At 46.9% G+C, this 21987-nt stretch overlaps 1 protein-coding gene across 3 annotated transcripts in view; it reads left to right on the plus strand.

Annotated features, from left to right (window-relative positions):
- NBEAL1 (neurobeachin like 1) overlaps positions 1-21987 on the plus strand; it is a 2018929-nt gene that overhangs the window by 856476 nt on the left and 1140466 nt on the right. For all 3 annotated transcript variants that reach the window (XM_069615520.1, XM_069615521.1, XM_069615522.1), the window contains one exon: positions 3530-3632. In XM_069615520.1, the coding sequence (XP_069471621.1) occupies positions 3530-3632 (103 nt within the window). The remainder of the gene's footprint in view (positions 1-3529; positions 3633-21987) is intronic.

Consider the following 21987-nt stretch of genomic DNA (forward strand, 5'->3'; position numbering starts at 1 on the left):
GGGGTGATTAATGTGACAGAGGAGGCACACGCCCCTAGTTCGGGGGCCCAACCATCTGCACCACAGTGTGTTCGGATGGCTTCATGATGATTCCAGATTATTGGACGATGATTAGATCTACCGTATGCGGAGAAGGCCAATGAGGGGAGCGTAGGTCTCTTTGGCCAACCCTGCGCACCGTCTGGTCCCCTTCTGGTTGGGGGTTATCAAGGTTGCCTTCTGGTTCCCAGATGGGTGCTGCGTTGCCTTCCTGCAGGACCTTGGAGCAGATTTCACCTCTGGGTGCTCTTATTTGGTTATATTTGGTGGGGGCTTTGATCTAAGTTCAGCGTTTCTCTTTACTCTGGTGTGGGGTATGCTGGTCTACTGCACTCTGGTGTTTTCGTTTGTTCTTTAGTCGGGTCCCTTATAAGTGCGCTTGGATCGAACTATAGGTGGCCTTCTCCCTTTTTGCCAGTTCTCCTCGCTGGGTGTGTGGTAGTATGCATTCCTTGCATGGTGGGGGGCTGATCTGTTAGTTCTGACAAGGTTGTTCTGTGCGTGTGTGGTTCGTCGGGGCAGCTTTAGTACGGTGTGCAGACTTATCTTTTGGTATATTTCATTCACTTCCTATGAATGAGGTGCGCAGGAGTGAGTCATGGAGACGCTCAGAGTTCGCGTCGCGTGGCTCCATTGGTAAGGTTAAGTCCCTAGGGCTCTCATGTCACTTTGCAGGTGCTCCGGTCTCTCTCCCCCCACCCCCCTCCTGTCACCGCCGGGTGCCACCTAGATCCGGCCTGGGGATGGGGCGCCGGGTGCCGGAGACAGAGCTTGTCAGACGGGGGATATTGTGGCGGGACCCTCCGGGCCTTCCGCGTGGTCGGGGCGTCCGCCGGCAGGGTGCTGCGCTTCCGGGTGGGGTAGCCGCTCAATCCTTGCTGCTCTCAGGGTGTTGGGGGGTGCGTTTTCTTACCGCGGACACTCAGAGCTCCTTCTCCGATCCTTGGTGACACGCAAGCTGGAATCAGCCGCAGGGAGGCCCCCCCTGGGCCTGCCGCGCTTGTAGTCTGGACACTTCTCCGCTCCCCGCTTGGATGGGAGGTGCAGGGGGTGGGGGCTAAGAAGGGCGTTGTGCGAGCCGCTCGTCCAAGTGACCGCTATCACTGGGGGGCCAATTCCTGGCTGGCGCATTGATGTCTGGAAGTTTTACTTTCGCTTTGAAGGGGTCCTGCAATGTGCAACTTTAGACAGTGGTTTCTCCCCTTTCCTGGATCTGATTTTCTTCACGTTTTCTCCTGGTGGAGGTGTGGAGGGGTCTTTAGTCACCCTCTCTGCTAAATATTTTTCGGGGGGGGTTTGTGTGACGGGGGCTCAAGTCACGTCACAGACCTACGGTGGAGGAGCTCACACGGAGTGGAAACTCATCCGTGCCACCCCTTGTGGCCATCCCCTCTATTTATTTTTTAACCACGCAATATAGTGATTCAGACTTAGCCATAATTATCTTCCTGAAGAGGGATAACATTATCGATGCAACTACATCAGCCATGTTAAAACCATCTCATAGCGTACGATAGTTGCCGGGACACAATTCAGCAGATTTAATGCTTTCCGCCATATTATGCCCTCCAATCTATCGAACTCAAATTCTCCGGATGAACTGATCTCCAGTCCATATAAAATGTCAGGTATTACCTTCCTATTATAAAATATTATCAAAGGCTTCAGTGTGAAACGGCAATATTTGTTAACAAATGTGAAGCATTTGGGTTCCCAGCTGCATTGCCTTTTCTCTCAGGCTGCTTTCTAAAACAGTTCTATGTGTAGTTCCTGCTAAAATAAAGCCCAGTTATTTCATCATCTGTACCACAGCTAGTTGGCTCTCTCCCATTACTGACTTAAAATGTGCATGCTTCATTCCCTTACCTTTGATACACAGCAGATTAGTCTTTACAGAATTTACCTGCAACATATTGAATGTTGTGTATTCAACAAATCTTGTTAGAAGTCTCTGCAGACTTATCTGTGTTTTATCCATGAATAGGACATTGTCTGCGTAGCTTAACCAGAAACCGCTTTTGCTACCAATATATGGGGGTACAAATTATGCTGTTTCCATGAAGTCCCCCAGATCTGATATGTATGGATTAAAGAGTCAGGGAGCCAACCCACATCCCTGCCTCAATCCTCTCTGTCGGGATAGCCTCTGTTACATGGCCCTGTGTTCATTCTTACCTTGATCGGAGTCTTGCTGTACATGCGCATCAAGATATCTAATAGGTCGTCTGGAAAGTTATAGATATGTAATTTCTTCCAAAGTCTTGTTCTATCCACCATGTCAAAAGCAAGACTAAGCAGCTATAATTTAACAAGAAGCTATACAAATGCATTCCATGATAGAATAGCGACCAGTGGGTGTAAAGTCTTGATGGAAGTGTGTGTGTCTGAAACAAAAACACTGTTTATGAATGATGATCTTACTGCTGAGTTTTCTATTATAGGTGATAAGTTAGAAAGTTTAAAGTTTGATACACCAACGTTTGAAAATTAAAGTCAAAATTTAATTTTAAAATGTAGGTTTGAAAATATGTATTTTCTCTGACTTTTCTTATGCTGCCCTCCTGGCACCCCTTTATCCAATCTTCCACCTACATTCTAATGTATGTTCCCCATTATGTAGTTGTGCGTGTATATTATATTCGGTCAATGCCCCCATTGCTACCCCTTTTACTCTGTTTGACCCAGATGTTCTGCCATTAAAAAAGTATTTTAATGGCAAAAGGAATTGGCGCTCTTCATTTTCCTCCCAACTATTTGTACTGGTTATTTTCTTTTTGGCGTTTACCTTTTTGTAATTTCAAACATCTATTTTTAAACATTCATTTTTCAAACTGTTGATGTTGAATTTAACAGCAGGTATTCTGAAAACATGTTTGTACTTGCTGCCTTCACTTTCTGTGATCCTCTTGGCGTTGTAGCGCACATTTAATAGTGCGTGTAGGGTATTGAAAGTTTCGGGAGTCCCCGATGCTAAACATTTCTAAAATGAAGAATGTCCAGAGAAATGAATAGTAAATCAGAATGTGGTACCTGGCATTTAAACGCCTTCTTGTAATGTGTTCGTCAAAGGTGACTATTAAGGCATTTACCTGGTTGGAGTTTTGGTGAGACTGTCAAATGTTATAAAAATAGGACAAGGTTGTCTTACAGGGTATGGCTGCCATCAGAACTCTCTTTAATATTTCACATTAAGATCTGCCATTGTAGACAGTAGAAAACCTACATAAAAACATTTGTATCATTTGGTAAAAGATTGACAGTAATCACTAGGTCTCTAAGACTACAAATCCGGAGATGACATAAAATCTAAATGCACATTAAGTCAAAAATGATAAAACCGTGGGTAGTTCTTTAGTCATAACTTCAAAGATGCCAGAAATGCCACTATTATTTTGACTTGTCAATGATTATCTTATAATCACAACAGATGTCTTCTGATTCTCTTGGCAAACACCAACCCTTAATTCAAAGTGTCAACTTTGTATTTCAGGGCACATACAATACCTTTCAACCATCATCAAAGACAGTAGAAAGCTTTTCAGGAAGAAGTATGGAGTGCAGTTTCTGCTTGACACAATCCGGATTTATTATGGGTAGGACATTTATGAATACATTGAAATATTTTTGTTGATTAAAATGTTTTGAACTTGATGCATGTTTTAGAATACTTCTAGTGTCGCTTTTCTGCTTGTACTTTCAGGTGTAATTGCAGCTAAATTATGGAATTAAAGTGAACTGTTACCTAAATTGCAGTAACGCCAATAAAGTAAATGTGCTTTGCCAATACTGGAAGCTGCAGAGTATTACATTTGTTGTTTTTTCTAAACTCGAAAAGGGACGTCAACGGGGCGTGCCAGTAATACTATCCCTAGTGTGACGTCCACTGTACCCATGGTCCTTCATGCGTCGAGGTCCCTCAGATTGTATTCTTTCCGCCATCATCGACGAATGCTAAATTGCGGAGTTCCTGTTCGGCGAGCGCCATTGATTAAAACTTCATTAGAGTTAGTTACTCTTTCTATCCTTTAAATCACAGACCTTCGACGAACATTTTCGACGGTGGCGATAAGGACGAACGTCGTCGGACAAACATCCTGACTCGACAACACCCCTTCGGCCCTGAAAGGCAGCACCAGGCCTCGGCCCAGACAATAGGGAGAGTTTGGGGTGGACATTTCTTAGGGCTCTAAGAGAATACATATTCCCCTTTACCCTCTCTATTTTCGCCTAACTGCCATTCCAACCAAGTATGGAAAACACACCATTTAAATTCTGCCCCAGTTGTAACAAGAAGTTCCCCTGGAAAGACTAGGACCGGGTGTGCAAGCTCTGTCTTGTACGGGACCACAACGAGGGTACGGCCACACACAGCGTCAAGGGGTAGGTCCACAAGCTCCCTGTCCTCTGGGCACTCAAGATCTTGATTGCCACACAACAGGCTGGCAAAGTCGCACGACAAAGGCGACGCAGATTTTGTGTCCAAACCAGCGGCCGAAAGCCGAGCGTCGGTAGACGCAGCTTCGGTCCACCCTTCTGCTGAGACTTGACACTTACTAATGTCGAAAGCGGCGAAAAGCACCAGTTCCTCTAAAATAGCCCAGCTTGTGCAAAAACATGTCCCGGACAAACTCCTTAAAGGGACAAAGTCGAAAAAACAGTCTCACCCATCCTCTAAGAGTCATTCCCATAAGGAGAAAGGTAGTACACCTCACAAGGAGAAAGAGAGTGCTTCCCAAGGAGAGGATACTCTAGCAGGTGCTATGAGACATAAGCAGCCTACTGCAGAAATACCACAAACTCCTCTTACTATACCAAGTTCCTCTCAATGGTCCTGTGAAGACATTGATAGGGTAATGCGTAGAATGTCTTTCATGGCAAATTTCTTTGAAAATAATCCACAGGCAAAACGGAGCCTACAGAACACGCCAGCCACTAGTGGCACATCCACTTCACAACCCCCAACAAAGAGGCCACGCCCGGACACCCTCTTAATTAGTCCTCAGCAAGACACTGTCCAATATGATCTTTATGATCCCAATTCAGACACTGAGGAGCAGGGGGTGCGGGGGGCTGGGGGGAGATCACTATTATGATGAGGAGAACGTTTACATTTTACCCTGTCCCGATCGCCTAGATGCACCAGTGGCTGACTCACCAGTGGACAATCAACCTCTAATTAATGATATGCTCATAAAAGCAGAAGAGCATTTCCAAATTCAGACCCAGGAGACGCAATTGGTTAAGGATTTTGTAGAGGACATATTAGGGGACAAATCCAATCAATACAAAGGAGAATTCAGCCCTCACTAGAAACGCCAAGCCAGATGCTGGCTGTGAATCCACATATTGAAAAGATGTTCCGCCCTGCAACCACAGACACACTTTACATAAAGGGTCAACTAAAACCAGGCTCGTTAGTAGTGACCACTACTTGAAAGAGGGCAGGAACACCGCTAGCCTCATCTGGAGCTCCCCCAGATAAGGAAAGCAAGAAGCTAGACACTCTAGGGAGGTAAGTGGCACCTCAGCAGCCTTTCAGACACGGATCGCAAACAATAGCACATTATTGGCGAGTTACAACTGCCATAAGTGGGACAAATTTGCAACTCGAATGGCATCAGCACCTGAACCTCTCAAGTCCCAACTGTCTCTCGCTGTAGCTGAAGGAAAGGCATGTTGAACTGCATCTTGAAGAATAACTTGGTTGCCGCGGATAACACAGGCAGAATCATTGCAGAAGGGAAAATCTTAAAACTGCATAGATGGCTCCGCCAGTGAGGATTCAAACTGGAGACACAGGCAACACATTAGGCCAACTAACCAGTAAACCACCAGGCCAAAGAGGCTGAAACAATTTTCGTCGCTTTCGATGATCTCACAAAGAGGTTCCGGCTATGGCCAAAGTCAGGGGTCATCCTGGGGAAACCATCAGGGACATCCCTTGCAACGTTTCCAAAGGGGCCAGCGTAGATCTCGTAGCCGGCGCAGGTCCTCCACTTCCAGAGGTGCAGCAATACCTCTGAAACAATGACCAACTGCTTCAGATTCCCTCCCATGCCTCTCCAGTAGGAGGGCGTATAACACACTTCCTCCAATCATGGGAGGGAATCACTTCGGACAAGTGGGTGCTATCGACTGTGGCGGGTGGTTATTGAGTGGAATTACTTCAGCGACCATCAAACCATCCCCCGCGTCACAAACCAACTACGAAGGAGGTACAACACATCCTTCTAGAACAGGTTGCAACGCTGCTGCTCAAGGACGCCATTGAAATCATCCCAGCGAACCAGGTAAACAAGGGTATCTATTCAACCTACTTCCTTGTGCCAAAGAAAGATCTAACAATGCGCCCAGTATTAGACCTGCGCCCTGCAAACACCTATGTCAAGCCACAAAAATTCTGCATGACAAAGCTAAAAGAAGTATTCACACTGCTAAAGCGGGGGGACTCGATGGCAACATTGGATATGAAAGATGCCTATTTTCATATTTTAATGTTCCCAGCGCACAGAAGATTCTTGCGTTTCAAAATTGCAAACCAGCACTACCAATTCAAGGTGCTACCCTTCAGAATAGCATCCGCTCCAAGGGTATTCACCAAGGTACTGGCGGTGGCAGCAGCGCACCTGCGCAGGGAGGCAATCCCAGTGTACCCCTACCTGGATAACTTGCTGATCAGAGAGGAGTCACCCAAATCTGCAGACAAAACACGCAAAGAACAATAAACCTTCTTTTAGAATTGGGTTTCTCTATAAACAAGAAAAAATCAAGCCTTGTTCCAAACAAGACCAAACAGTTCCTAGGAGCTGTCATAAATAGGGAACAAGGGCTAGTCTTTCCATCAAAGGAAAGAATCCAAAACATGCTACTGCAAATACCACAGTATCAAGCCGGGCACCAGATAAGCTGTTTTCGCATGCGCCCCTTGCAGGAATGGTTGGCAAAACAGTGGTCTCAGGCAAGTGGTCATTGGGATGATTTAGTGGTCGTTTCGCCAACACTAGTACAAGCCCTTCGCTGGTTGACAAAGGAGAATCTGTTAAATGGAAAACCCTTCCACGATCCGGCGCTGCAAGCTGTAATTACAACAGACGCGTCACTCTCTGGGTGGGGGGCACATCACTTTCATCTCACAGCGCATGGTCTGTGGACTCACATCACTGCACAGAACCCTATTAACCTGCTGGAACTTCTGGCTGTGTTCAAAGCGCTTTAGACTTTAGAAACACAGTTGACAAATCAGTCGGTACAGATCCTGACCGACAGTACCACTGCAATGTTCTACGTCAACAAGCAGGGGTGGGGCATTCTCCATATCTGTTTAGACTAGCACAGAAAATATGGAAATGGGCGCTCAGACAGGGGATGTTCCTAACTTCCCAACATGTTCCAGGGGCACTCAACAGCCTAGCATACTCGCTAAGCAGAGATCTCCTACCAAGAGAACATGAATGGCGTCTAAACAGAAGTGTCATAGAGCACATCTTCTCACAATGGGATTTCCCCTCAATAGACTTGTTTGCTGCAAAAGAAAACAAGCAATGCCCAGACTTCGCATCCAGGTTTCCCCATCCGGACTCCAAGGGGAACGCCCTATGGATGAGCTGGTCAGGGAAATTTGCTTATGCTTTTCCACCTACTCCTCTAATAAACAGGGTGGTGATCAAGATTCACAGAGAACAGATGACGCTCATCCTAGTTGCTCCTATGTGGGCAAGACACCCAATGTATCCAATTCCGCACAAAATGGTGATGTGCGATCCCATCAAACTCCTGTGCCAGACCGATTTACTAGCCCAGCAGAGTGGAATAACATTACACCCTCAACCTCACTCATGGAACCTGGCAGCATGGCTCCTGAGGTCATAGAGTTTGGACATCTGAATCTACCACAGAGGTGTATGAATAGCCTCACGGAGGGACTTAAACCAAACACCAGACACTATTATTTCAACAAGTGGAGGAGATTTGTAATTTGATGCCAGTCTCAACAAATAAAACCCATAGATTGTACTCCATCCCACATTCTTCATTATATGCTCCACTTGTTAGACTCAGGGTTAGTATTTAACTCTATAAAGGTTCACCTAGTGGCTTTATCAGCTTACACCACCTCTCAGGAGAAGGTATCATGGTGGAAGTTTCCTGTCATTAAGGCATTTATGGATGGAGTAAAGAGACTCCACCCTCCTATTTCTAACCCACTGCCAGGCTTGGATCTCAATATAGTACTCGCAAAGCTCTTGGGACCCCCTCTTTGAGCCTATGCATAAATCAAGTCTTAAACATCTCCCATATAAGTCTGCATTCTTGGTTGCCATTACATCCATAAGAAGGGTTAGTGAACTTCAAGCATTGTCAGTGCAGGTTCCATTCTTTGTCATCCACAAGGACAAATTGGTTTTACGAAAACACCCAAGGTTTTCACCTAAATTAATTTCCAAATTTCACGTAAACCAATCCATTGAGCTAGCGGCCTTCTTCCAGAACCCAACAAGCTTGGCCTAGAGAAAACTCCATACACTCGATGTAAGTAGGGTGGTCCTTTACTATGTAAACCAGACCAGACCGCTCAGAAAAACAGACCAACTGTTTTTCTCCGTAGCACCAGGTAGAGAGGGGGACTGCATTTCCAAGAATGCCATCTCCAGATGGATTGTCAGATGCATACAGCTCTGTTACTCGTTATTAAGCAAAACACTGCCTTTCACACCAAGAGCTCACTCTACAAGGGGTACGGGAGCTACTTTGGCTTTTGTCGCAAATGTCCCGCTGGACACCATTTGCAAAGCAGCTACATGGAGCTCAGTACACACTTTCACTCAGCACTACTGCATTGACACTCATTCTAAAGCAGATACACAGGTTTGACAAGCGGTTCTAAAACATCTATTTGCAGCTGAACCATCTCACAACCCACCACCTTCTCCCAACACTGCTCGCTAATCTATGCATAGCATGAGATCGAAGCAGATTCCACAAGCCTCAGAAGGGATACATTACTCACCGTAATTATATTTCTGACGCTTGTATCTGCTTTGATTCACATGTGCCCACCCTTCCTCTCCTTGGAAAGAAGGTGCATGGATGTTTATCCGAGCTTTATCCGATACATATCTGCTTTAATACACCTGTACTCAAGCTACACTTCATGCTACCTCATGTCAGAAGCAAAACAATCGGCGGTACCTCAACGCGTGAAGGACCATGGGTACAGTGGACTTCACACTAGGGATAGTGTTACCTGCACGCCCTTTCGACGTTCCTTTTCGACAACTGTAATACTCGACGGCTTCCCCTACATGTCGGCCTATGCATAGCATGTGACTCTAAGTAGATACAAGCATCAGAAATACGATTACGCTGAGTAATGTATCACATATAAACACACCATTTCCTGGAGAAAAAGGTTTGCGTTTGAGCTAATTTGCATACCCACAATGTCTTGCTGTTGTGGCTGAGAACTGGAGGTGAAATTCCAGCGATGGCTACTAGGTGGTGTTGTTGGAATGTGTGCCTTGGCTCAAATGGACTTTACTATTTTTCTATTTTAACAATGTTATTAAGTTTTGCAAAAACATCCACATATAATGATCCCACCAGCATATGTAGATATTGCTATGCATTGATTCAATATCTTGGCACTTAGAGCTTGAGTACAATCTGAACCTTCAGAAGAAGAAGGAAGTTGACACAAAGGTGGCATGGTGTTGGTCATAGACATTTATTTGTGTATACAAAGTCCTTCACAATCTCTCTTTCTAAGAGGGGTTTCCCTGCCTCAAACCTAATGCTCAAAGGTCTGTCAGAATGTCCATCAAATCAAAACACCACCGCCCTGCGTCACAACCTACTTCTAGCCCTCACACTATAACTAAAAGATAATTGAACAGAAAGTGCCTTCTCTAAGAGAAGGCCTCCCTTCTCCTGATGCTTGTATAGTGTTCAAAAGAATGTTCTCTTTCAATGAAAATATGCCTGGGCGAATGACTCCCTTTCCCTGGCTTGCAGGTTTCACACACCTCTACACAATTCCAAATCCAGGAGACAGTTTCCAATAAAACCCTGGTATCTCTACAACTCTGTTCAGTACCAGGAGAATGCCTCCCTTCTCCTGGCATTACGTAGCACAGTTCACAACAAAGCCTGGGCAAATTACTCCCTTCTCCTGGCATCTTTAAAGTATGCTCCAAGAGCTTTGGCCCCTTTTGCAGAAGGAGGACTTCCTTTTCTCATAACCCTCAGTTTGATGTACACTTTGACACTCTGTTTTGTCGTTGGTAAAGCCCCAAATCATTCTTTGCTGATCACTGGGCTCAGTGCCACCACTGCAACGGGGAAGTTCTCCTTGCTTGCTCATTCCCCGTTTGTTGGGGTCCCAGACACTTCTCTTGTGGTCAGTGTGCTTATGGTCGCCACTGTGACGAAGTTCTCCTCGGATGCTTGGTATGTCAGTCCCTATGGTCCCCAACCCGTCTAGCTTCCACCTCTGGTTTCCCTTCGGGTCTTGCGCACCTCCTGTTACTTTGAGACTGGGGCCTAAGGTAGTAGGAACGATTTTCTACTGTCTCATTAATATGAGCATCTGCACTAAGCAGAGGATCAAGATAGAAGCCCAGAGTTTTAACACTCTGTGAGACCTTAATTGGACAACCGTGAATGGAGAATGATCGGTAGCTGGGGTCTAGTTTTGCTCGAGCATGCTTGGTGCCAAAAACCAACAGCTCGGTATTATGCCCATTCAGACACATCCAGTCGTTGCTCATCCAGGTCTCAACGTGAAGATAGATGGTCTGAAGAAGGATGGCATCCTTGGCATAATCCTCTGATAACTCAAGAACTAGCTAGGTGTCATCAGCATAGTTTGAGAAGTACACTCCAAGCTCATCCAGCAGGTAGCAAAACGGTTGAAAATAAAGATTGAAACGTAGGAGGGACATACATGATCCCTGAGGGACCCCACAGGAAATGGGGGGAAGAGGGAGAAGTGGCCACACCCCAAAATACTCGAGAGGTACAATTCTGGAGAAATTATTTCACGCATAGAATTGAGTCGGGAGTGCAGTGACCATGTTTCTCTAAGGCGAGCAGAAGTCGGTCATGGTCAAGAAGATCAAAAGCCGCTGATAAATCCAGCAGAACCAGCATGCCAGAGCGACCTCCATCTGAGATTCTCAACATGTGCGTCTGCATAGCTAAATGAGCAGTCTCGGTACAGTGGAGGCGCCTAAAGCCAGACTGTCTAGGATGCATGAGGTTGGTCTTCTCCACAAAGGCGTGTAGTTGGTAAGTAGCACATTTATCAAGCACCTTGAGGAGAAAATGACAGTTGGAGATGGGGTGCAGGTTACCAGGGTCACTTGGGTCCAGTCCTGTTTTTTTAACCAGAGGGGTGATGGTGGCTTTCTTTTTGGAATCAGGGACTTAATTACTGCCAAAAGAGGAGTTGACTAATCTTATCAAAAAGGGTGCAAAGATATCCTTGTAGTCCAAGAAAAAATGTGGAGGAATGGTGTTTTCTGGACACGGAGAGGGGCGCATAGTCGAGAGGGTGGCCATCATGTCAGCAAGAGAGACAGGAGCTAAGCTACACATATGCTCTAATGTATTGTTCAGAGGAACAGGAGGAGGACCTAAAGGTAGATGTTTATCAGCCGAAGGTTTAGCTCTGATATTTGTCCCATGCCTTGTCCACCTTGGCTTCGAAGGCAGTCTGTATATCAGCACACACTTGGTCTGTTGGAGCTATGGTGAAGGAAAGAATACTGGGTATCTCTAAAGACGTCACAATCTCAAAAAGTTTTTTTAGGACTGTTTGCTTCCTCTATTTGTTTGTTGTAGAGATTTTTTTAAGCTTCTCTTAATAGCTATCCTGTAGTCTTTGTCTAAAATCGTCCACTCAGCTCTGTTGTCTACTGAAGGGCATTTAAGTTGTTTGGTCTCCGCCTGACGTTTCTGAATTTTCATTTGGCACAGATCCTGTGTGAACCATTTCTGGTGAGAAGGATTATCTCTAACCAGTTTACTCCTAACCGGCGCCACTCAATTCAGCATGGAGAGCCTAAGGCTATTAAAGGTGGCAGTAAGAATAGGAGGAGGGTCCAGATCAGATGTGGCCGACATGATTCTGTCAAGGCAGTCTTTCAGGTCCAGCTGCGTAATCTTCTTAAAGTTCAATTTTCTGAGGGTTTAGTGATTTAGGAGATGGCCCAGGAGTTGGAATTGTAAAGGAGACATGATAGTGGTCGGACCAGATGCAAGGGAGAGTGTCCATTACTTTAACTTTTGATTATTTACTGCAGTCCAGTCAAGGGTGTGACTCCTAATGAGTGGGCACACTATTAAGGACATGGAAGTCAAGGTTATTTAACGCCTTCTCTAGAATGGTTGCTTGCTGGCCGGCAACGTCATTGCACCAATGGTTGAAGTCCACCACTAGCAAGGTGGAACAGTGGGTCCTTGTCATTTATTGAGAAAGTGGAAAAGATCTTCTTCAAAATTGGGTATTTCCGTTAGAGGACGATAGATCAGGACAAAGTTTATGCAACTATTTGTTGACAGTGTCAGTTTGAGATGCAAAACTTCACAATCCTTGGAGGAGCAAGGTGATTGGAAGAAATTGAGGTGATTTTTTGCTATAATAGCTAACCCTCCCAAACCCCCTCCCCCCCCCATACGCCTGTGACCAGACAGGCGGTTCTGACAGAAGATGCTGTAGCCATCTGGGGTAGCCAACTCAATCAGTGGGCCACTAGCTTCATTTAGCCATGACTCTGTAAGGTACGGTACGTCCAAATCTCTTTCCAGAATATAGTCATGAATATTAGTGCATTCTTAGAGAGTGAGCTGGTGTTAAGCAGAGCACATTTCAAATTCGTGTTGACCTTATTGGTGTTTGCAGTCTTGGCAGGGGTAATATGCAGGGTTGCCTCCGACTGAGGGAGAAGGAAAGTTTATCATCCATCTCAGAGTCTAAACTGCAAGGCAGGATGTAGATAGTCAGACCCAACAATTTGATAATAGGCTAATGTAGATGCGTTGGACAGTTTAATGGGGAGCAGTAATTGCTGGTTCCCCCTGTCCAGACTGCCCCTACCTTGTCAGTCGCTGCTGGTTGACGGTGTTACGCTCACCTGGTATCCACGGGGATGCCACCCAGCCAGCTGGTCGCTGGTGCCCTTCCTGATGGTTCCCCTGTGGCCTCGGTGTCGAGGGAATTCTGCTTGGAAAATGAAGAGTAGGTCAGGACTGGGCGACCGAGGTAAGCAGTTTAATCCCCCGCCTCCTTATATTTCCAGCCCCTCCAGGTTCCCTTCTCACCTGGTTGCCGGAATCGGTGGGCTCTCCGTCCTGCTCTCTGGGCATGGGCGCGGTGGCTTTTGTGGGCGCTGGCGGTTCAGTTACTTCACTGACTGCAGCCCTTGTAGTGTCTTTCAGGTAGGTCTTATTGCAATTAATGGCGTCGTATTTCTTGCATGCCTTTTGTCTGTCCTAATATCTCTTTTATCTCCTCTAGGGGTTTGGAGTGTCCACTCGGACAACGGGATGTCCTGGTTCTCACTGGGAGGTGATGGCGCGCTATAGCGCTATGATGCGGTAAGGAGGCTCTTTGCGTAGTGCAGCGATGCCTTGTTCTCACTAACCTGTTTTTGTCCCTTTTGTAGGTTGCGCAGAGTACCCAGCGCAGATGGGGTTTCCGGAGCAGTGCCGGTCGAGAAGTATCCAGCCAGGTAAGTCCTTAAGCGCTTTTATGGTTGTAATGTCTCTAGTACCTCCGTTAATGTCTTTCTCCTTTTCTCTGGTCCCTCGATTCGGGCAGCGAACTCCTCCAACAGAGATGCCCAGGAGCTGTGAGCAGAGATGGATGAAGATTGCAGGTAAGATTCTGCTGCTAACAATGTTTCTTTGTTTTTTCTGCAGGTCCGGAATTCATCGGGTTCGCGAGAAGCTGGACACGGTGAGCGTCACGTTGCTAGAAGCAAAGTAACGCAAAGCGTGTGTTCTTGTTCGGGTGTGGTTTAAATAGCCACTTTAAAGTAGTACAGGTAAAGTAGTCCCTAGGCCACCACACCCAAAACACTAGACCGCATAGCTTGGTTCTAGGAACCTAGCTATGTGGATGCCTCCATGTTGGCTAAAAGCCTTAATAAAATAGTCCCTTAACAGATGCCTCTCCCAACTGATGAGCCTGGCGCCAAAGGCGCCAGGACTGGCCCCAAGAGGGTTTGAAAAGTGGAAGTATGGCCTTATTAAAGATCCAAGCCCTGATCCCACCTGGATTGTGGGCTTGCCAGTGGGGGTCAGGGCTGAGGGTCGTGACAGACGGCTGCAGGCGCCACAGGCTAACACGGGCCAACACGGTCTGGGGCTGTCTCTGCAGGCGCAGCCCTTTGCCTCTGGTCCTTTGCCGCAGGGGCTGCAACGGGCAGTGTGCTGCCCTAGCATGATGATTATGAGGGCTCTAGACCAATCAAGATTGGGGAAGGGATTACGCCTTGGCAACCACCCAAAGGCTCGGGAGAGGGGCGGGGGGGATAGAGAATAGTTTTTTAAGCTATTGCATTTCAAATTCAGATCAGTTGTATTCATAGACAAAACCACACATTTCCAAAATGTGTGTAATTTAAGTAACCGTTGTTCTCACTCAACACCTTCTGGCTTCTCTCGATTCTCCTTGGACTCACCGGGCATGCTTAATCGCTTGGCGTTCTGTTCCTTTGTGGAGCCAAGGCCGGTAGCATGGCTTAGGGTGCTTCCCTCGCTCCTGCTTATCACTATAAGCTCGTTTTGTGCACCATTCTCATCTGCTGCAGGACACTTGCTCTATTGTTCGCAGTTTTAGGCTCCCCTCGACAAAGATTCCGTGTACCTGGGATGAAAAGGGCAAGGTTCTTTCTCTCCTCTCCTCCCTCTCGCTTCTCACAACCTTTCTCCTTCATCGCAACTGCCGCCTTGGTTTAGCTGTCTCATTGTGCAGTCTTTCGCATTTGCTTTTCTCACCTTGCTCATACTGTGCTTTCTGGCTCCACCTTTTATCCCTGTGGGGAAAGGGAAGGGCTGCAAGATGTGTGTGGTGATAGTCAGTAATTACCTGACTATGCCTGACCCTTGGGTTGGGACATGTCAGGTAAACAGTTTCATCATAAGTCCGTTTTCAGTCACAGTAACAAAAAGCATTTGTATTGGAAAAAAGCGGGGTTTCGAGGTTTCGAGTGTCCTTCGGGGTAGGATGGGGAAAAATGGTATGGTTAGCTTGTCCTACAAAATATGATAGGGAAGGTTTGCGAAATGAACGAAAATGACCGGGATGTAAAACAGAACAAAAGCATTTGTGGAAAAGGTAGTACTCTGTTCCACTGAATTCGGATTTGGGAAAATGATAATTAGAAGGACGAGACTGGTAGGATTTGTGGGGTAAATGGGAATGGCCGGGATCGGAAAATGAACAAAGGGTATTTTGGGGGAACCGTAATGTTTTGTCCAAATAATCTGTGGACCGGGAGAAGAGTAATCGGAAGGATATGGAGAAGAATAATGGACAGTGGTCGGATAGAGCGCAGAGGGTTTCTGGAAGATGTGGTTTTTAGGTTCGGGTTTATATGCGAGACACCACATGGGGAGTCTTTGGTGGATGTTAATACGGCAGACAGAAGAGGGCAGAGGTGGCTAGATTTATCTAAGCCTGCAAAGATCTCTGCGATTTCATCCTCTTCATCTTCTTTTCCTGTGACATACCGCGTCTCACCTGGGGCATCCCCCTGAGCATAATTCCCCTATCCAGGTGACCCTCCCACACTGGTCCACCACCAGGAACTGGATCCAGTAGTGATGGCTGTGTCCTGGCCACCAGAATATGGGAATCCCGAGGTCTTACTGGGAGAACACCTTTAGGTTTCTTACAACCCCCCTCCCCCAAAGTACTGCTAATCCCATCTTCTATCTGGTATTCTATTTTCCCCTCCCCAGTCACCTCTCCATTCACTCCCTACTTTCCCTCTATCACTTGCACGCACACTGAAACCACTGTACCACTTTCTCACGCCAACTAATACATTGCCTACTCCTTCAGCAATTCCCCTTTATGCTCTTTTCTATCATCTTTCCTCCGCCAGGTTTTGTTGGTCGTCGTCCTCCTCCCTTGACCTCATGCAAATAACCCACACCTTCCTTGTGTCCTGTGACCCCTTTTATACGCCCTTCTCCTCTCTATTGGCTCTCACCCTCACCTGGTTCCCCAGGCCAACTGCTGGCTTTCCTTTCCCCAGGGAAGGTGTTACAGGTGGACAAGAACATAAAAGGGGTCTTATGGCTGATCCCTTTTATAATTGCGGGTCCTCCATCTGTTTGCAATGGAAGCACGTTGAAATCAAAGTCAATGGGCCTCATTACGAGCCCGGCGGTAGCCGTGCCAGAAAAACCGGCAGGCTGCCGATAAACCCAAACTACCATTCCGCTGCCGTGATTGCCAGAATCACCAGGGCATTACAACCCCGGTGACCCGGTAATTCCAGAGGCAGAATGCCATAAATCCCCATTCCCATGGAGTCCTATAGGACTCCATGGGGATGGGGACAATGGAAACACTGGTTTCGTCTGACTCTGACGGAGCCAGTGTTTCCACTTTCGCCCGCAGAACTCGGAAACAACAGTGGGGGCGGATTTACCGCCACTGTTGTTTCCGGACCGGCAGGGTCATAATGAGGCCCAATGTTCCAGTTTTTAGGATTTTTGGAATTATGTTCATGCCGTTTGCAAGGGGTGGTTTGGTCCACGGCCCGTTTACAGGTAAGGGGACTGTCTTGTCAGTTTTGCATGGTGTACAGAGGTTCTTGTAATGGTGAGGGGCCCACTATGCATAAGCTCTGAGACTGGTCTACTGTCTTTTATGTGCTGTGTTGCGTAGCTCGCCGTTCCGCTGGTTTGTTGTGCGGGTTGCTTAGATGCCTTGCAGCTTCCCAGTGTCTCTCTCCTGGTCCGTCTGTTCATGGGTTGTTCAGCTAAAGCTGTTGGTACTGGAGTTTTGTGGAACAAATAGAAAGAACTGGGGCAGTAAAGGCATGGGGTGATCAACAGTGGTACGCATTGCAAACATTCATGCACATAAAGAAGGAACAGGGACTGGGGCCTGTGAGAAACCTAAAGGTGTCTTCCTGCCTAAACCTCAAGGACCTGCAATCCAGGTGGCGAGGACACGCCCATTGCTATTGGATCCAGTTCCTGGGGTGGACCAGGGAGGGAGGGTCACCTGGATGGGGGGCCCTAGGGGAGTGTGAGTGGGAAGACGACGGGTGAGAATGGGTATTCCTTCCCTTAACACTTTTTCCCCATTCTCTCATGTAGGACATTCTAAATCCCTAACCTCCTGCCCATTTCTGACTCTAACACTTTCGCACAACACAAAAGTCATCAGACTAATAGTCGAACCGTTTCCCGGACATGTCCCGACACCAGAGTCAGGCAAAGTCAGGCAGTTGATCAGAAACATATACACCTGACGACACTTTCCCTTCCCCACAGGGATAAAAGGTTGAGCCAGAGAGCACAGTATCAGCTAGGTGAAGGAGGCGAGTACGGCAGACGGCATGATAAGATGGCTACCAAGCGGCAGTTCAAGAGAAGGAGAAAGACGGCGGGAAGCGAGACAGTGGCGAGGAGAGAAGTGACCTTGCCCTTTTGTCCCCAGCTCACTGAACCTTCCTGGAAGAGAATTCAAGACTGCGAACAATAGCACAAAAGTGTTCTGCTGCAGATGTTAACGGTACACGGGGCAAGCCTATGCGGAGCAGACGAGACTTCCACGCGCGTGGTACCGGCCTTCACTCCAAAGAAGCCGAAAGCCAAGCGGTTCCGCACAGCCGGTGAGTCGAGGGGAGAACCGATAAGCACCGGGCTGTGTTGAGTGAGAATCGCAGAGTGGCAAATTATGAAGCAGAAAAGATGTACTTTGATGAAATGTGAAAATTGTGAAGGGGAGACCAGTTGCAGAGGGAAAGCGGCACCACGTGGGTGCCAACTCAAGAGACTCTGGTCAAGCCCCATATTGAGAAACTAAGGAAACCAGAAGGCCATAGGAAGGCCGCCGAAGGAACACAAAGTGGTCATACGTGAGGGTCGAGCAAAAGCCCCATACAATTGAAAGGATTTGGTTTGTGAATTGTATAAAAGCAGGGGAAGTGAATCCCAAAAGTGTATGAACTGTATAAAAGTAAAGAGGGAAAATTCAAAGTGAAGCGGGGTCAGCCCAGAAGAGGGGGACCAGGAGCCATAGTAAATGCAGTGAAGGAAGGCTAAGAATCAAGAAGGGTCAGATCCTGTCTGTGGGGGATCCAAGGGTGAAAATTCATCACCGCAAAGTGGAAAGTTGTGAAAAGGCAATGGTGAACCCGGAGGAGGAATGCCGAAAGAGTGTACTGTTTGACAAAGACATTAAGAGACTAAGACGGGTCTGAGCCCGAATGAGGGAGATCCAGGATGAAGCTAATAGTCACAGCACTGACAGCCGAGAGAGGTCCGAGCCCGAAGGAGGGAGATCCCAGGGGGAATTCGTCACCGAAGGGTTGGCAGTCGAGAAAGGTCTGAGCCTGAGCGAGGGAGATCCAAGGAGTGAAGCTATCACCCAAAGTGTGAAGAGGAAAGAATAACGGTGGTAAAGAAATACAATTGAGAAGGGCCAGCCCAGAAGAGGGAGTCCCAGGGGTGAAGCCGTCACCCTATTGGAAATTGTGAATTAAAATACGAAAAGGGTCCGCCAAGAAGAGGGGCTCCTAGGCGTGAAACCATCACCCATATTGAGTTTTGGGAACTTTCATTTGGTAAAAGAACTTTTAATTTATTGTTTGAACACTTCAGTGCGGAAGGCAAGAGACTTTCTAAGGAACCGAGACTTGGCCATCGACGTCCTTAAACTGCCATTGGAACTGTCGTCTAGTCCTGGAGAAGCCCGAGACTGTACTGTGCTCATAGCTCCCACCACTAGCCAGTACTAAAACATGGGGAAGGGAGAACTAAGCCACTGCATCCTGACTTATTATTTGATAACACTTCTTTTTTTTCTTGTGAACTATGCCACACCCTTTGTATTTAGAGTAAGGAATTGGCAATAGGTTTTTCTTAGTATAGGCCTTTTTTGTTTGACACTTCACCACTAGGACTGCCTTGTTTTCATTTGATGGTCGACATCTGTCCCCATCTTAGATTTAGCTTTAGATTAGGCGTTTTTCCAACCTGTATACTACTGTCATTGTTCAATAAACACCCTTGATCTGTGATCACTTGTGTCTGTCTTACTTTTGGTTACCATGAATTTCTCACAGACCCTCCGACTCAAGGCTGGGAGGGGGTCTCCATCTCCTCCTGACAGGGCCATGTCAGTGACCCTGTCACAGTAACTACTCCTGATTTTTAGCTGCTCCCAAAGATTGCTGGCCTTACAGTGGGTATTTTGAGATGACGGAGATATTCTCTCCCAGGCACAGTTGCAGCAACCACCATTGGTGTTTCTTGTAGATTGTATGGTCAGAGCCTCTGATATGTTCTCTGGTCCTCTTGATTACTTAGTTGGGAGTGTTGATTTCTTGAACCTCACTGCTGCTGTGGTTCAGCTGTCTTTACTGTTCTTTGTCATCATGTTGTAGGCTGTTTTTGAGGAATCGTGTAGAGTTGTTCTGAAAAGAAAACATTGAGACAAGGGTGAACTATGCTACTCTTGGTGTTTGAGTCCTGTAGTGGAAAATACAAATCAAATGCTTCTGATCAATGTGTTCGTCGATAACACTCAGTATAAATTATATGTTGTGGCTGTGAGATTAACAGACAACTCATAACCAAAATGCAAGGTCATGTTCTCTTGATTATGTACAAAGGAAACGTGGGGATTAACTTTAACTGAGCAACGGGGTTGGGGTTCTGAAGTAAACACAACTGAACCAGCCTTTCTTTAGAGCCATGCTCCTCAGTCCCTCCCCTCTCTCCCATACAAGTCTGCCCCCCTAGTGGGAACCAGTCACTCAGTCTCTGGGGTTGATGATGTCATGCACATCTTTTTTTCCCTCTAAGATTCTTTTTTGGCTCCTTTTAGACTAGACTTATCAGGATGTCGTGTTGGTTCTCTTAGATGGCTGGATTTCCTGGCACGGCCACCCGTTAAGCCTTGGGTTGTCTAGATGGGGGTTGAGCGTCAGACTCAATCACAAGAGTTGGACCCTGTGGTCATCAGTCTTCTTCCCTCCCTCCACCCCATGAACAGTGGTGGGGAATCTCTACTGTCTGGCACTGTCATGCATTATGGGGAACTTTGTTATTCTACTGCTGATCACTGGTTTTGGGGACTTCAGCTTAGTACCCTCTGCTCTCCCATTCTTGTCTCTTCTCTTTGTAATCCTCCTTCTTCCTTCTTCAGCTTTCTCTCTTCCACTAACCCCTTTGTTGATCCTCCACGCTCTCCTCCTCATGGTTTCACTGCATTTTCCTTTATTTCTCCAACTCTTTCCCTACCTTCCCCCTAATCTGCCTTTATCTTTCTATGTTCCCTTTGGTTTCTTTATTACAAATTGGTTCATTCCACCCACAGAGTCCTCATCTATGATATTCTATCTTCAGTACCAGCTGCTTTGGAATCTCTTTCGCCACGAGCGGGCGCAACAGAGCTGGGCGTCCGATCTGCCCTATGCTTTTTATGCACCCCATGCTAGACGTGACATTGTGTCCAGTATCTATAGACCTGTTATGTTCACAGATAACTTTTTTCCACGCCCTGTGTATACTCTGGGAACACTGCTATTAAAAAAAAAAATGAGCGACTTCCACTTTGTCATGTCTAATCCTGGGAAAGCCTTGGGCTTTAAGCCTTGCATGGTAGTCTATCTCTGACCCCCACAGGATTTGGTTATACTGTTGGGGGAGGTTATCGATTCACAGGATTGTGGGTTATTCCAATCCATGCACACTGAGGCTGTACAGGAGCGTGTCACAAAACTTCTTACCTTTCGAAGCAGAAATGACAAAATCACTCCTTAAAAGTCCATGGTCGTGGAGCAGAGGAGAGAAAAAGGATCCACGGCCCAAAAAGACCAGTATAAGAAGCAGCACCACAAGAGGTCCTTCTGGCCAAGCGGTTCCACAAGATACCATTCTTCAATGAAGAGGAGGAGCCACGTCTGATGTTTCAGCCCCAAAAGGTACAATTTCCTACCCAATCCTCTACCTGAGTGGAATGGGAAGAATTGCAGCTAAAGATGTTCAAGATCTTTTCCAAGGCCCCAGCACTAACTGCTTTGTCGTCTAGGCTGGTTGCTTCCATGTGGCCCACACTAAACTCGGAGCAACTGGAAGGGGACCCCTTGCGAATCCGCAACCACACGCCTATGGTCTCACAACCAGCTCTAAAGGACTCTGATCCAGACTGATGCTGTGCTCCTCCACCTTCAGGCATCAAGCCCCCGAAGCCCCTCACTGCCGGCGCACTTCAGAAGTATGTCCCACTTTCAATGGTCAAATTCATGTCAAAGATGTCTGAAGTCTTTCATGGGAGGGTGACCCCATCCCATTTGGGTTGAAACCCCAGTGCTCCAGAGAGGTGATGGATTTCCCAGAGAAATTCTGTGGTGAAGGAGAGGATCTTATGGATCTGGCCTCCAACTTTAAGGAGGCCAACAGCATTGACATCTCCCCATATCTGGACATCCTTCCAATTCCAACTATGGTGAAGCCTCAGGCTATTTTACAGAAGATGATGGCCAAAGTGGTAGACAGAGTAGGCTTTTTGGCACCCACCAAGCCAAAGGTTCACTTTGAATTAACTGCCAACCTGGATGAAGGTCCTAACAGAGAGACCTTGATGTCCTTCAGCCCAGCATTAGAGGCCCCAGTCTTAGAGGCTTAGGAAAAGCCAGCCTCAGTCCCTGCAGTAGTCCGAGACCTGGCCAAGAAACACTGTACGACACCCTCAGA

This window comes from Ambystoma mexicanum, chromosome 9 (assembly GCF_040938575.1).
Source record: "Ambystoma mexicanum isolate Mex_15411 chromosome 9, UKY_AmexF1_1, whole genome shotgun sequence".
NCBI lineage: Eukaryota > Metazoa > Chordata > Amphibia > Caudata > Ambystomatidae > Ambystoma > Ambystoma mexicanum.